This window comes from Rousettus aegyptiacus, unplaced genomic scaffold (assembly GCF_014176215.1).
Source record: "Rousettus aegyptiacus isolate mRouAeg1 unplaced genomic scaffold, mRouAeg1.p scaffold_m13_p_19, whole genome shotgun sequence".
In the NCBI taxonomy this organism is placed as follows: domain Eukaryota; kingdom Metazoa; phylum Chordata; class Mammalia; order Chiroptera; family Pteropodidae; genus Rousettus; species Rousettus aegyptiacus.
In genome coordinates, this window is record NW_023416294.1 from 2424336 (window position 1) to 2438764 (window position 14429).

The window sequence follows — 14429 nt, forward strand, 5'->3', positions numbered from 1 at the left end:
CTACGTGTATCAGCATTTTCCTGAGTCAGCTGACAGAGGCGGTAACCAGCTATGAGTGCCTGTGAGGAAATCCATGTTACAGACAGGGAAACCGAGTCACACAGCGGGACAGGGATTTACGTCCCTGACGGCACACAGCTAGCAAGTGGCCCGCTGACCCCACCCCTCTCCAACCAGACTCTTAAGAAATGGAAAAACAGGAAGAAAATCAGTAACGCCATTTACATTACAGTTCTGCAGCTGAACGGAGTCCCACAACCCAAGGTCTGCCTAGTGGAAACCAGCCCACAGTGCTTTCTGCGTTAAAAAAGCGAACATACGTGAGTATTATCTTTTGAGTAGGCTAGATATCCAGAGAGCTGTGTCGGGGATTCAAGAGACACGACTCCTGAATTCAACCAAACACACTCCAAGGCAGCTATGGAGGGATGGGGTTCGGTTCTTTGTGCTTAGACAGAGGGTACGTGTCCTCGGGCTCCGTCCTCTGAGCAGCGAACAGCTGGAATCGGGTGACCAGCGAGGCCCCTTTCCGTTCTCACAGTCCATGCCCAGGAATAAAGGCCCTTGCTCCCCCCCTCCACCCCCAGCAAACCCGCAGGATTTTGATTTATGGGGGTGACTGAGTGACGAACACAGAGAGGTTAATGCCCCAGAAAGACGCTTCGATCACTCATAATTCCTGAGAGGAGCGGCCACGACACGCCACACAGGGCCACAAGCAGCAGCATCACACGCATGGACAGGAGAGAGAGAGAGAGAGAGAGAGAGACGGACAGGAAGTGAAAGCACAGGCCCCCGGAGTCTGTGGTTGGGAGATTTGTAACGTGATTTTCGCGGGCCCATGACAGCCACCTAGTCAGAGAGCGGTGAAGACCTTGGCTGTTGGTGTGGCCTTGTGACACATGGGCGCCAAACGGTCTCTGGTGAACGCACTCACGCCATCGTCCTGGCTCGTCACGAGAAGGTACGTGACAGGCGAGTCATTCTGAGAACCGTGGCCTGCTAACAGATACGTCGCCTGGGCTCCGTTTCTGCAAACGTGGACGCTGCTGCGATAGCCCCGTTCCCTGTGCGGCCACCACAGCTTCTCCTCGGTCAGCATTTCCTGGATCACAACGGCGCTTGCAACGGACCCGCAGCTGCCGGCAAAGCTGGCCTCGTGCCTCGCAAGGGGGCGACGGGGGTGACTCCAGCTGGTGGTGCTGGGGAGGCGGACGGGAGGCCGAGGAGGAGGAAGGGCTCGCTGGTTCCAACACATCACGCCGAGGACAACCGCGCGCACACACACGCACGCGCGGAGTTAGGACCGGTCAACGGGAAGCCGGGGGAATAAAGAATCACGTCCTCGTCTGTGGAGACTAATTCGTCGCCGGTTCGTGTCCTTTTTCTGGAAGGGGTGGGCCGGCCTCACCGGAGGCTGACGTTTCCTGCCCGAGAAGCAGTGCTCATCGCGAGTCAAGTGCAGCTGCGCGCGTGCGTGCGTGGTCCAAGGCGCAGACACACGCCGAGAGCCCCTTTCGACTCCGCGGTCTAGATCTAGAGCGAGGCATGTGTCCACGTCGGCTTTGCTTTACGAGCCATGGTGGTCCTCTAAAAACAAGCAATGCCCGCAGGAGCCAGTCCTCGCCTTCCCTCCCCCTCCTCCCCCTCCTCCTCCCCCTCCCCTTCCCCCTCCTCCCCCTCCTCCGCTATCTCCCGCCCCAACGCGCGCTCCCGTGCAAACGCGACCGCTCTGGCCCCCAAAGGAGACACCCGGAGGACCTCGCTAAGACAGGCTCTCGCTTTTAACACCTGGCCTGGACCCCAAGGGGCGCGGGCGAGTCCAGCTTGGCCTCTGACTACTGCTGCAGGCCGTGTGGCCCCTGCCAAGACATGTCGTGTCCCGTAACCACGGGAGACTGCGGAACGGCAAGGCGCTTGTCCGGCTATAAATGAAGGTCGCTGCTTCCTCCGTCCCGGGATGGCAACCGGCCGGGGAAGCGGCAGCTTCTGGGGGCCTCCGCGGGGAGGCTGCGTCACCTGCAGCTGGTAGCCGGCCCCTCCGGCAAGCAAGGCTCAGAGGAGGCTCCTTCGGGCACCTCCCTTCCCACCCCCCACTTCTGAACGCTCACGAATTCTGCATTTCGTATTTGGACGTCGGGACATAGACGCCTGAACAGTCAACTGGAGATGACAGTGGAGGGCATCGTTAAAAAGTTACAATAAAAAGTCGGCGCAGGGCTTTGGGGAAAAACGGGAGAAAGCCACGTGCAAGGCAGAGGAAATGATTCAGGTTATTACACAGTCCGTGGGGGAGTGTATAACAGCTCCCGACACGCAGGGAATTGTTACATATAATCCTTGTGGTCCCGAATACTGTATCCCTGCTGGTTTTTTTTACCGATTGGCACTTTCTGATTGGTCGACAGTCACCGCTGTGGTTCATTCTCCATTTTCGCTGAGCAGATCCGTCACCCTGTGCTCACATGGCCTCCAGACTGACTCTGGAAAACTAATCAGCGCCTTCTAAGTGGACGGGGTTCCAGCGTTTCGGTCCGGCGTTAACCGGCGGTCAATCCAACTTTCCAGCACTTTCTCCTCCTCCCTCCCCTCACCAATCCTCTGTCCCTCTCCCCAAGATGGCCTTTTGTCCCTAACCACACTGGGGCACCCCTGTGCCTCAGGGACTTAACTCATGCTCTTGATTTTGAAAAAAAAAAAAAGAAAAAAGATGAGTTCCTCCTCTTATCTGTCCCTCCAACCCTAGCATCTCGAGTTGTGTCACACCACTCGACGGACAAGACATCGAGGCACATTTCTGAAAATCCCGAGAACTGCCGTGTCCTTGGCCTTCGAGGATTACCGGATGGCACTCACAGTAATTTCAGGCAGCGCAGGGGCAAACATTGTAAAACCTAGCACCGATTTCTCGTCATAGGTATCACGCACGTGCAACTCATACATACGCTCGTCCATGTGAGACGAAGCAACTGCCTTGATTTAAGGAGAAATGTTAATAACTCCTAATAAAACACTGCAGCTGTGTGCAACATGGCCGACACAATGCACACAGCACACAAAGAACTGAGCTTTGGAAACATGACAGGATGTCTGCCCAAGGAGGAGTGGTATATACCGACCCGCACACGGCTCCGGGTGACTCGACGCCGCTCTCTGTGCGTGGCCTCGGACGGCGGGCTGAAAACTGCATGCAGCCCGTGTCCCGAATCGGGCCCGTTTCCCCTTGTGCAAATGGAGTCACATGGCTACGCATTTTCCCTACGTTTTCGATGGCTACTTTGGTGCTACAAAGGCAGACATGAGCAGCTGCGGTGGAGACTAAAACGTTTCCCATCTGGCCCTTTACAGACGTTTGCTCTGCCCTGATCCAGGATAGAGACCTGCTGCCCTGCGCTCTGGGATCCCACAGCTGGTTTTCCACGGCCAGCAGAACCCCAACACTCAAGCGTGACAGAGACATTCCAAACGAAACGCCAGAGCCCCATTGTCTTGGGTCCCGTAAATGTGAATACGCCAGACACAACATGAACCAAGGGACTCCGGCTACAAATCAAAAGACGGACTGTCCGGGCAGAGTTGAGTTTCTTGCACGAACGCCGGGCTGCGTGTCAGAAAATAAATTGACGACCTCTCCACGTGTCGCAGAGGAAGAGTCTGGAACCGGACGGCCCATTCTGAATCGTAGCTCCAGACGTCCTCGTGGTGTGACCTGGGGGAGCCGCCGGCGTCCCCGTGCCCTGGCTCTCTGCCCTGTGAGCGAGGTAGACAGCTGTGTCTGCATCCCGGGCATTAACGAGATTCGTCTGTCAAGACGCGAGACTCGCCTGGCACGCGGCACATGCTCCATCAACGTGAGCTACAGGGAGTCACCGATTTCACCCCAGGCTTGCTAACACATAAACAACAGCTCAGTTCCTACGGCATCTCATCGATACTACAACAAGATGACGTTTAACAAAACGGCATTCTTCAAACACCTGCTCTGCTGTACCGTGCACCACAACAAAGGCAGAGGCAGAGGGGGCGCACGGGGACACCGTCTGGGTGAGGGAGGAGGAGACGCTTGGGAGCAGTGCACAGTGTCGTGTCTGACAGCGCGGAGGACTGGCTTTTCCGTCTGCAAGGAAGAGAAGGGGGATGAAGTTGGCAGGAAGTGAAATCTACGAAGGCCGGATACGTTGAAGGTCACATCAGAATTTCAGAGCAGGCGGGTCTGAAACGTAGCGGTGCCTGAACTTGGCAAAAGCGCAGCCTGGTCAGTGGCTACTTCGCCTCCGCTAAAAAAAGGAAACTGCAACCATCGTAGATTTTTTTCCCCTATCGCGAACGTTTAAAGTAGAAACGGACAGAGTCAGCCTCAAAGGCATCTTCCACAGAACCTTTGTTGTTGTTGTTGTTGTTGTTGTTGTTAATACCAATGGCAATTCTTTGGCTCGACTGAGGAAGACACGTATGTCAACAACCGTGACTTATAAATACTCAAGTGACTTTCGTTCTAATCGCTTTTCCGGAACCACCGGTAACAAATCACTGAGCACGTGAATGGCAAATCTCGAGTCTTGGCTGCTACACACGTACAAATTAGAACAGTAAAACTCAGAAGGGATTGTACGAGTAACACCGAAGGGGACCTGGCGGTGGCTGGGCTGGTTGGGACATCTGGGATGTGGAGCTCGCGCGCCAGGTTTCCAGTTTGCTACTCTACGTGGTTGTCATCAAGCCATGGTTTAGCAAACGCTTTTTTTTTTTTTTTTTTTTTTTTAATGAAGAGGTCATGTGCACCTCTTGCGAGAGGGTTTGTGAGAAACCATCCCTCACAGCCGTGCGGCAGGGAGGGCCGGCATCCTGCAGAGGGAAGGTGGACTCGCTCGGCTGGTGGAGGGCCGTGTCTGACTAACGCCCAGAGCTAGCCCGGGAGCGTTTACTCTTTCTAGAAGAAAGGCACGGGCTTCACGTTCTCCCACTGCTTACCCGCCCCCACCTTTTTATAAAGATTTCTTAAAAGGGAACTATCACATACACCCAAAGGCACAAAGGACAGCTCTGCTGCGACCATGACCCAGAGTGACACCTGGCCCGAGACTGAGGCCGTGTGGACAGCCGGGGTCTCCCCAAGTTCTCCTTCCGTCCCCCTGGGCAGGTGCCGCAAAGCCACGTGAGGGGCGCCCCCATAAAAACCCTGGATGCCTGAGCTGACGTCAGGCCGACTGACAGCGCGAAACTCTGGTTTTCACAGCTTCAGGCCTGTGCGTGTGTGTGCGTGCAGGCGCACACTTCCCGTGTGTGTAACTCTCCTCTGTGCGTCACCACCGTGAAGACAGACTGTCCCAGCCGCACGGAAGTCCCGATCGCCCCTGCCCAGGGACACTCGCCCGCCCCAGCCCCCGACAGCCACCTGTACGGCCTCGTCATCTTCAGAGTCCTGTAGGCGGCCCCTCGCCGCGTGTGGTCTTGGGACCGCATTTCCCTGGAGACTCATGCAGGCTGTGGCGTGGACCTCATACTTTTATACTTCACGCCTTTTTATCGCCGTTTTTTTTTTTTTTTTAAAAAAGAACAGATTCTGTCAGACACCAATCTAGCTTACAAATGGTGTTGGGTGTGGCAAGGACTCAGCCCAAACGCTATACAGCGCCATCAAGAAACGCTCAGATATAATAATGTCACTGTGGGACCCAGGATTCCTCCCCTTCCTCCTAAGGCCGATTTTACAAACTCTGAACCAACCTACGCACAAAACTTTCTACCCGTGACACTGTGAGCTGCTTTAAAAATCGGTCAAGTAGGACGTGGACGTAGCATTGTAACCGTTTCTCAGGGCACGGTTCTGAGCCGTCAGCAGGTTCACACTGCCCTGAGCCGCCCTCACCGGCCAGCTCCATCTTCCGAAACCGAAACGCTGTCCCCATAGCCTCCGCCCCAGCTCCCGGCAGCCACCACTCTGCGCTACGAACCTGCCTCTCCCGGGGTCCTCACCTGCGTGGAACCGCACAGGTATTGTCTGCTGGCGGCCGGCTCGTTTCCCTCAGCATCGCGTCCTCAACACGCATCAGAAAGCCCGTCCTTTATAAGGCCGCGTGACATCCCGCCACAGGGAGGCACCGTTCTGTTTAAGCATTCATCCGTCCGTGGTCATCCGAATTGCTCCCGGGGTGGTTTCTTTTTTTTTAAAGATCATTTCACGGCCGTCTCCCCCAAAGGAGAAGCTCATCACCTTCCCCGTTCGCTTCTCCAACACATCACCCCTCTTCCTACATACAGCAAGCGCACAGAGCTGAGGTGACCAGCCGGGGACAGAAACAAACGGCTCAGCCTGTAGTCAGACGGACGTTCTCATGCAGTAAAACCAGACCCCGGCAGAAAGAGGATCGGTCATTTTTGGCGTAAGTGACGGCGAGCGCCCTGCTCAGAAGTCACGGAGCACGAAGAGCGTCGTGGAGGTGTTTGTCGTACAGGTAGGTGACGTGCCGTGCACGCGGTGAAGGCCCTGGAGGCGCTCGACGTCCGGAATGCACTGGCCGCGGGTCACAGCAAGCTGGAAGCACGTTCCAGCACATGAGGCGTTTTCGGCCATACGCGTGCCTCTGTGAATCCTCACGACCAGGAGGGAAGTTCGTCGTCCCGGCGATCTGTGATCCACGATGCGGGAATTGTCACCATCTGCTGTCATGAGATAAACGCTCCTGTCGCTGCCGACAGTGTTTAACGCGACAGCCGTTGGCGATCCACAGCCTGGTGAGATACCCGGCCCCTGCCATGACATCGGCGAAACTCGAGTCTCGGTCACCCCCTGCTGGTCCACGGAGGCTCATTTTAACCCCGAAGGGGAAGCAGAGAACTTCGTCCGTATCCTGCAGGCTCGTTTGCCGGGGACAACGTCCTTTTTCACACTTTCCAGCACGCTCTGTGCTCCGAGCTCAAATGAGGTCTGCGACTTGACCCGAACGTGGAAGCCACCGATGTCTGCAAAGCGCACCGTTGCCCGGCGAGATGGAAAAGGATGCGGTCACTTCCGAGAAAGTGACAGCTGCGTGACGGCCGACCCAGAGGTCCCGCTCCTGGCCGGTGACCCGAGACACGGAAACCCGTGTTGCTCAGACATGAAACCTGTCACTGTCAAAACTCGTCAATGACCCGATGGTTCTTCCCCGGGGCGAACGGCCCGGCCCCGGCCACGCATCCCGCACACGGAATCCCGCAGAATCCCGCAGAGCCACGAGGAAGCAATCGCAGCCGCCTCGGCGTATCCGTAGGGCGTGCGCGTCCGGGGCGGTGGCCGCCTGAGACCGCGCACAGCGCCACGCCCTCCGCACCCTGGTTTTCCGACACGTAGGCACCGTGACAGAGCTCCATTTGCACGTGACGCAAAGTAAGAGACAAACGGCCGGGGGGAGGCCGCGGGGGGCCCTCGGGTGAGCGGCTTCCGCCTCCGGGGGCGCGGCAGGACCCCCAGGCCACTCGCCGTTGAGGCCTGCCCTGAGTCTTCCTGTCGCGACACGTGCAGGAAACCTTCGTCTTCGGGGCCCTGCCTCCTCCGCGAGGGGGGCGCTCCCCGGGCCGGGGTGTCCCGGCCGACACACACGCACACATGCACGGGGTCACAGAGGGAGAGGCGGGTGCACGGCGGCCCCGCAGAGGGGCCGGCCTCGCTCCGTCCGGCCCGGTGGCCGGGCCTGGGAGCACCGCGGTTCCGGAGGACGGGGCCCTCCCCGCACCGGGACGGTGAGAGGGAGCCTCCGTGCTGGGTGCACGCTGGTGGGTGACAAGGCACAGACCTGCGGACACCCGGCCGCGTCCCGCCCGGCAAGGCCACCCCCCCACCGCCCACCCCACGCTCTCCTACGCCCCGCTCGACGGCTAACGAGTATCACTGAAGTGTGTCGCTTGGCACCGGAGAACCTCCTGGAAACTTCCGGCACGTTCCGGCACCTCCTGGCGGAGAAACCAGGCGGGGAGGAGTCGGGAGTCGGGGCCCTGTTTCTCACGAGCTTGCGGGGAAGGACGAAGGGCGCGCACGGGGGCCTGGCGGGGCACCACGACCACGGGCACCGTCCCCGTCCTCCGCCTGGGGGACGGAGCGGCTCCCCAGGGAGGAGGCGCCCCTCGCCCTCGGTGGCCGCGTGACGTCCGCTGAACCCACACTTCGGGATTTGAGACACACGCCAAATAACCCCAAACGCGCACCTGACGGACACCGCGGGCACCTCTCCTCTGCCCCCCTCTTGTGAGGTGTCCTTGTGGGGTGCGCTCATCTGTTCTGGGGCACACGCAGTCGTTAAGGGGGGAGCCGGCCCCACACGGTGAGTTCCTGCCCTCGGGGGCCTAACTGGGACGGCAGTTCCGGGACGATCCCCAAGATTCTACAGGCTGCTGCCTCTCCGCCCCCCTCCACGGTTGCCTGGTTACGGAAACTATCAACAACCGGTAAGAAACACGAAATCAAGGAGTCCGGCCCTTGTGCGGGAGGGAGAGAGATTTCCGTGTTTGTTCAAAGGCACTAGCAACGCGGCCGCCCCGGGCCCGTGGGACCCGCCAGCGACGGAACCCGCACGGCGTTCATTCACCTCGACGTCCACAAACACAGCGGGCACAGGTTACAGGTTCACCGAGAGCCTTGTTCACGCGCCGAGAGTGTCTCATCTACCGCTGCACGGAGGTGCAGCTCACGTCCACCAGCCAGCATCGCCGGGCACTCGCCAGCTCTGGGACCGGAGCACACCTGTGCTCCAGGTGCGGGACCCCCTTCAGAGCGGAGGTCCGGGAAGGTAGCACACCTGTGCTCCAGGTGCGGGACCCCCTTCAGAGCGGAGGTCTGGGACGGGGGCACACCTGTGCTCCAGGTGCGGGACCCCCTTCAGAATGCAGGTCCAGGACGGGGGCACGCCTGTGCTCCAGGTGGGACCCCCTTCGGGGCACAGGTCCGGGCAGCAGGGCAGCGCTGGTCACCTCCCGAGTGTAGACTTTCCTTGCGTGTGTCGATTTCTCGCACGCTATTCTGGCAAAAGCGAATCCGAAGGATCTCGTCTACGTGCAGATGCACGGGCACCTTCCTTGAATGACGGACGTCCTGAGTGACAGAGGCCCAGGCGTGATGGTGACAGCTATCTGTCTATGACGGGCCGTACGTGTCCCCGATGAGCTGCACCCCTTTCTGTCCAGAAGAACCATTTTTTCTTTTTTTGCAGAGTTGAGGCTCCCAAGGAGTAAAATGACTTGTTCAAGGTTCAAGAGCCTGGGCCTTCGGCCTGGCTGCCTGCCTGCCCAGCTCACCCTTCTGGGCGAACTCAGAAACAGCCCGGGCCCAGGGGCTCGCGAGCGGGTCCCCCTCGGTCCTAGTACACATGTCCTGGGGTGTTGGGACCTGAAAACTGCTTTCCTTCTTGAAAAATCAAGTGGCAGAATAGGCACCCTTTGCTCCCAGGAGTACAAAGCTCGCACACGCACAAGGCTACGTACTGGAGGGTGTCCCCACCCCGCCAACTGTGTCGAAGTCCTGGCCTTCCCCCCGCCCCCTGCGGACCAGAGTCTGGGTGTGCAAATCGCATTACGAGTTAAGATGAGGCCACGATGGAGTAGAGTGAGCCGCGATCCAATAGCACCGTGTCTTTATAAACGAGGGAAACTGGACAATTCTGGACAGACACACGTGGGCACAGGAACGATGCCGTGTGATCCCGAAGGCAGACTGGGGTTCAGGGGGGAAGTGGGGCGCATGTACAAGGCCAGGAATGCCGGCAGACCACCAGAGGCTGGGAGGCGAGGGGCAGACCCCTCCCGGCCTTCAGAAAAAAACCACACGTGCATTTCGGACTTCTGTCCCCCAGACGGGAGGCCAGACCCGTCTGCTTACGCCAACGCACGAGGGTAAAGCCCGCCCGCTTCCGGACGGTGGTCACCACCGCTGAGGGGACCGAGGGGCGTCCGCCCCGGACGGGCGAGCGCACGGGCCCAACGGTTCACTCCCCAAGTTGAGGGGGCAGCAGGGCACACGGGCGCTTTTTCATTAATGTCGTGTAGTACGTCTCTAACGAAACAAAGCTTTAAAAGTTCAGAAGAAGCAATCAGCTCGGAAATGAATTTAGAAGGTAACAAAGTGAACTGGACAGAATGAAGAGGCCAAGACTTTAACGCACCGCGGGCGACCGTGCAGGCCGGGCTGAGAGTCCGCCGGGGGCGAGGCGGGGGGGGGGGGCCCTCACGTCCAGGGACTCGTGTCGGACATCCGCGTGCCTGTGAGGAAGCCAGGCCCCACACACCACGGGCTCCACGCCCCCTCTCCAGGCCCCGAGGACGAGACCGTTCCGTCCCAACCAGGCCCGTCCACAACTCAGCGTCAAGGACACTCTTGGGCATAACCAAAGGTGTTGAGAGCAACAAGAACCCTCCCGAAGGTTTAGGAAAACTCGGCGAGGCCCATTCTGGGGTTGGCCGCCTGTGTTCACGCCCATCCAACCCCACCGAACAGAAACGGGGAGGGGAGGACGAACCCACCCAGGCGGGGGCGGCCCCAGCCCCCCGCCCCCCCCCCCGTCCTCAGCTCCCCTTCCTTCACAGCCCGGCGGGTCCGCCCGCGGCCGGCGGCTGTCACCGGAGCGTGAGCCAGGTGTGTCCGCGCCCTTACCTGACTCCTGCAGGTACCGATACACCAGGAAGTTCACCTCGTCGCTGGTTACGCTCATCTTAGCCTCGCCTCGCAGCGACGGGGTCCTGACAACGTGGCGGCCACCCCCTGCGGGAGAGGGGACAGGAGAGAGCAAGAGCACGGTCACACACTGCCCGGGACGTTCTCCTCCTGCGCGGTGTCCGACGCGGTGGACGGAAACACCCCCCCCCCACCCCACGGCGCGATGCCGCGCAGGCCACCCACGCCCGCCCCGCGCTGCGGCACGTGCTCACCCCCCGGTCACGTGAACACGTTGCCATTACAGAAACAAACGAACCCGTACATCCTGGTGAAACGTTTCCCTCAAAATAAGACTCGTGGGTGTATTTCACAAGGCTGTAAAAGTATCGGGTACAAAGCACATGAAAAAAAAAAAAATAGACACGTTTCAGAGCGAACAGAAAATCAAAACAAAACCCGACTTCTCGTTCGGCAAAAATCGCGTGCGCGTGACGGTCGCCAAGTCCTTGAAAACGGGCAGTGTTGTCACGGACCCCCGCGGGCCGCGACGAGCCGCGGCCGGCTGTCCCAAGAAGCGCTCGTCCGGACGGGTGGGGATTCCCGAGCAGACCGGCTCACGGCGCCGCACGACGCTTCCCCTCGTGCGAGTTGAAGGGGTAAACGCGATGGCCACGCCACCTTCCGGGCCCGCACGGCACGGAGAAGGGGCAGACGGCGGCGCGGAGCTAAGGAACGGCGCGTGCCGGCCTCCCGTCACTCTGTGACGGGGCCGCGTCGCCCAAAGCAGAGAATCTTCCGTACCCGGAAGGCAGCTGAAAACCCGGGGCGCGGGACCCGATGGCGAGAATTACGGGGACCTGTGGGTCTGAGGTGGCCAAGAAAATGGTGATTTTCTTCCCAGGGGTCCTAGTCGGACGTTGGAAGAAGCCAACCACAAGAGAACAAAATAAGTCGACACAGTAAACACCCTTGTCCCGGACAAATCAGCGTTCACGGTGCAGGCAACTGCCCAGAAAGGCCTCCCGGCTTCCCGTCGGGTCAGTAACACCAAACACCCCGGGTCGTTAGGGCCCTCTCTTCGGAGCCCACATCGTATCTGGATCGGTGGCTAAACTTTTATCATCGAATGAGAAGTAAGTTTTTCTTTGTTTAGATAAAGATGAGGACAAAGTATATATTCAAGTTGGGAGGATCTGAACGGAAAGGGTTGTTGTAAGGGACACACCCCAAGGTGGCCGAGTCCCACCCTGGCGTGACGCCCTCCCCTTCGAATGCGGGCAGGACCCGTGACTTGCTTCTATCGCCGACACGGGGGGTGCAGCGGAGGGGGTGCGGGAGGGAGGGGTCCCGCACGGCAGGAGGTGAGCGGTGGCCAGCGAGCAAAGCTCCGTCTGCGTCTGCAGCCGCCCCCCAGCGCCGGCATCACCGCCTCAGCTCCGCCTCAGATCATCCATCAGGCGTCGGACTCTCATAGGAGCCTGGGCCAGTCCCTGGCGCCACGGAAGTTGAGGACCGCTGCCCTACGCATGGTCAGAGATGGGTGTCGCTTTCTCGGTAAGGCTGCATTCCGTGCCAAGGATGGGCAGCTGTGACTCCCATACTTATCAGACGCTATCACAGACGACTGGAGGGAAGGACTCTCCTGCCAGCAGTGAAAAGGAACGCTGCCATCAACTGCGTGAATTCCCCACGGAGCTCGAAGGCGGCCTCCGGGAGGCTGCGGGCCTCAGCCCTACGACCTCGAGGAGCCGACTGAAATCATGCCAGCCGCGTGGACTTGGGAGACCCCTCTCCCCGAGCTCCAAGTGAGGGTGCAGCTCAGCCTGCGCCCCGATGGCCACCTCGGGAGACCCAGGTAAGCCGCCTGCGTCTCCTGACCCCGGGACACCGCGAGATGAGAAATGTGTTGTTTCCAGCTGCTGAACTGATGCTAATTAATCCTCCTGTGCTTTTCTATATATACAGCGAAAGGAAACTTTGACAGTGAAAATGCAAATGTGGGCTGGGATTTCTGCTCGAAGTCTGCAGCGTTCCCTCCTAGGACGGACGGCGTTAGGAAAATCCCGGGGACGAAACACAGAACTGTGAAGTCAGAGTGCAATCGCATGAAAAAAATAATAATAAAACATCATTTACAACAGAAGGAGAAAGTTTCTTGGGAGCCTTTCTCCTCTTCACGACTTGATCTCACGGTGGCGACAGCTCCTGTAACTAACTCACAGTTCCTTTCCCAAAACGGTTAAAGAAGTCGGATCGCCAGAGCGATGCCGTGTAAGCGTTTCGTTTTGTGTCATTTCTGCACATCTCTGCGGCATGTACCAGGCCTCCCGTTCGCGGGGAAGGCAGAGGTCTGGCCCCCAAACAAGATCTAAACAAACCGCCATTCGATTATCTTAACAGATAAAGCCATGAGCGCGTACTCGAGACCTGGCCCCGGCGTCAGAGGCAGAAACGGCAGGTCAGTTCCTTGCCAAGCGAGTTTCTTCTCCTTACGCCACGAGCTGAGCAGGTGCTGACTGACGGCGGGGGGGCCTCTGAGGACCCGGCCGCACCCCATTCGAGGAGAGCGCTTGCCTTTTAGCAGCTCGCCCTGTCAGGAGACGTTCCCTGAAAATCTCTCCCAGCAGCTGTCGGCTTCCCCAGGGATGGACGAGAGTTCGTCACTTCTCGTCTTCGTGGACGTGGACGGACATGGACGTGGGGGCCGGGGTCTCGTCTCCCGCCTGCTTTCCCCAAGCCATGTTCCTCTCCTCATGCACGAGCTGAGCTCCTTCTTACTTCACGATCGGGGGTCAGTGTAAGAAGAATTTTTAATGTGCATGTTAACGTTTACGCATAACGCTTTCTGAAACTGGCTGGCAGACCGGTGTCTTTTGGATGAAACAGGCTTTTTTTTTTTTTTTAACCACTTTGCATATCAATTTGTCCTGTGTCACTGAGCCACTAGGTAGCTGCTAAAGCATCTTCTTGGCCAATGACAATATGATTAAATAAATTAAGGCTATTATAGTTTGACCCCAATGATAGGAAAATACACACAGAAAAGACTAGGGAGGAAATACACGAACATTTTAACAGTGGGTTCGTCTTGGTTGTCTTCTGTTGCAGACTTATCCTCATTTACCAATGAGCATACGTGCATTATTCCACAGCAAGAAAAAATCCCCTCCGAAAATAAGATTTTCTCCTATTTCCTAGCTGTATTTCTTTACCAGCAGTCAAATGATCCAACATGATAAACAAAATCAACTATTATTTTATGACCCGAGTCAGAGCAGCAGCACCACTTAAATATGGGAATAAGGCAACGGAATAAGACGGAAGATTTCATGAAAACGTCCAAGATATACTGCTACATCTTGAAAAAAGTTGCTTTCGAGACAGAATGTGCATGATGTTAAATTTGTGCACACACGCGTGTGCACACTCACACACACACACACAGAACTTACTCTGCAAAATACTCTTACACCCATCTTTGGGATGGGATTATCCCTGTATCTGTGTGTGCGCCTTTCTGTGTTCGCAAATTTTCTCCTGCGAACACGAACTGCCTTCACGTTCATTAAAACATAATCACGGCGCGGCAATGTCTTTGGAAATCATCGGCATGACAGGCTCAGCGCTTCCAAGTGGGAAACGAGGCTACAGGCTCGGGAGGGCAGCGGGCAGGGGTGTCGTGCGCGAAAACGACACCCCTCTCTCTGAGGAGCAGCACACATCCTTGGGGGAGGCTCCCCTCCGGGCCTGGCGGCCCCTCTGGGTTAATTCGCGGCTGGCTGTGGCCTTCGTCCAGAGCCCGGGT

The 14429-nt window shown here is 58.0% G+C and overlaps 1 protein-coding gene across 2 annotated transcripts in view; it reads right to left on the bottom strand.

The window, feature by feature from the left end:
• TBL1X (transducin beta like 1 X-linked) overlaps nt 1–14429 on the bottom strand; it is a 136443-nt gene that overhangs the window by 25651 nt on the left and 96363 nt on the right. For both annotated transcript variants that reach the window (XM_036235696.1, XM_036235697.1), the window contains one exon: nt 10622–10729. In XM_036235696.1, coding sequence (XP_036091589.1) covers nt 10622–10679 — 58 coding nt within the window. In that variant the 5' untranslated portion in view covers nt 10680–10729. The remainder of the gene's footprint in view (nt 1–10621; nt 10730–14429) is intronic.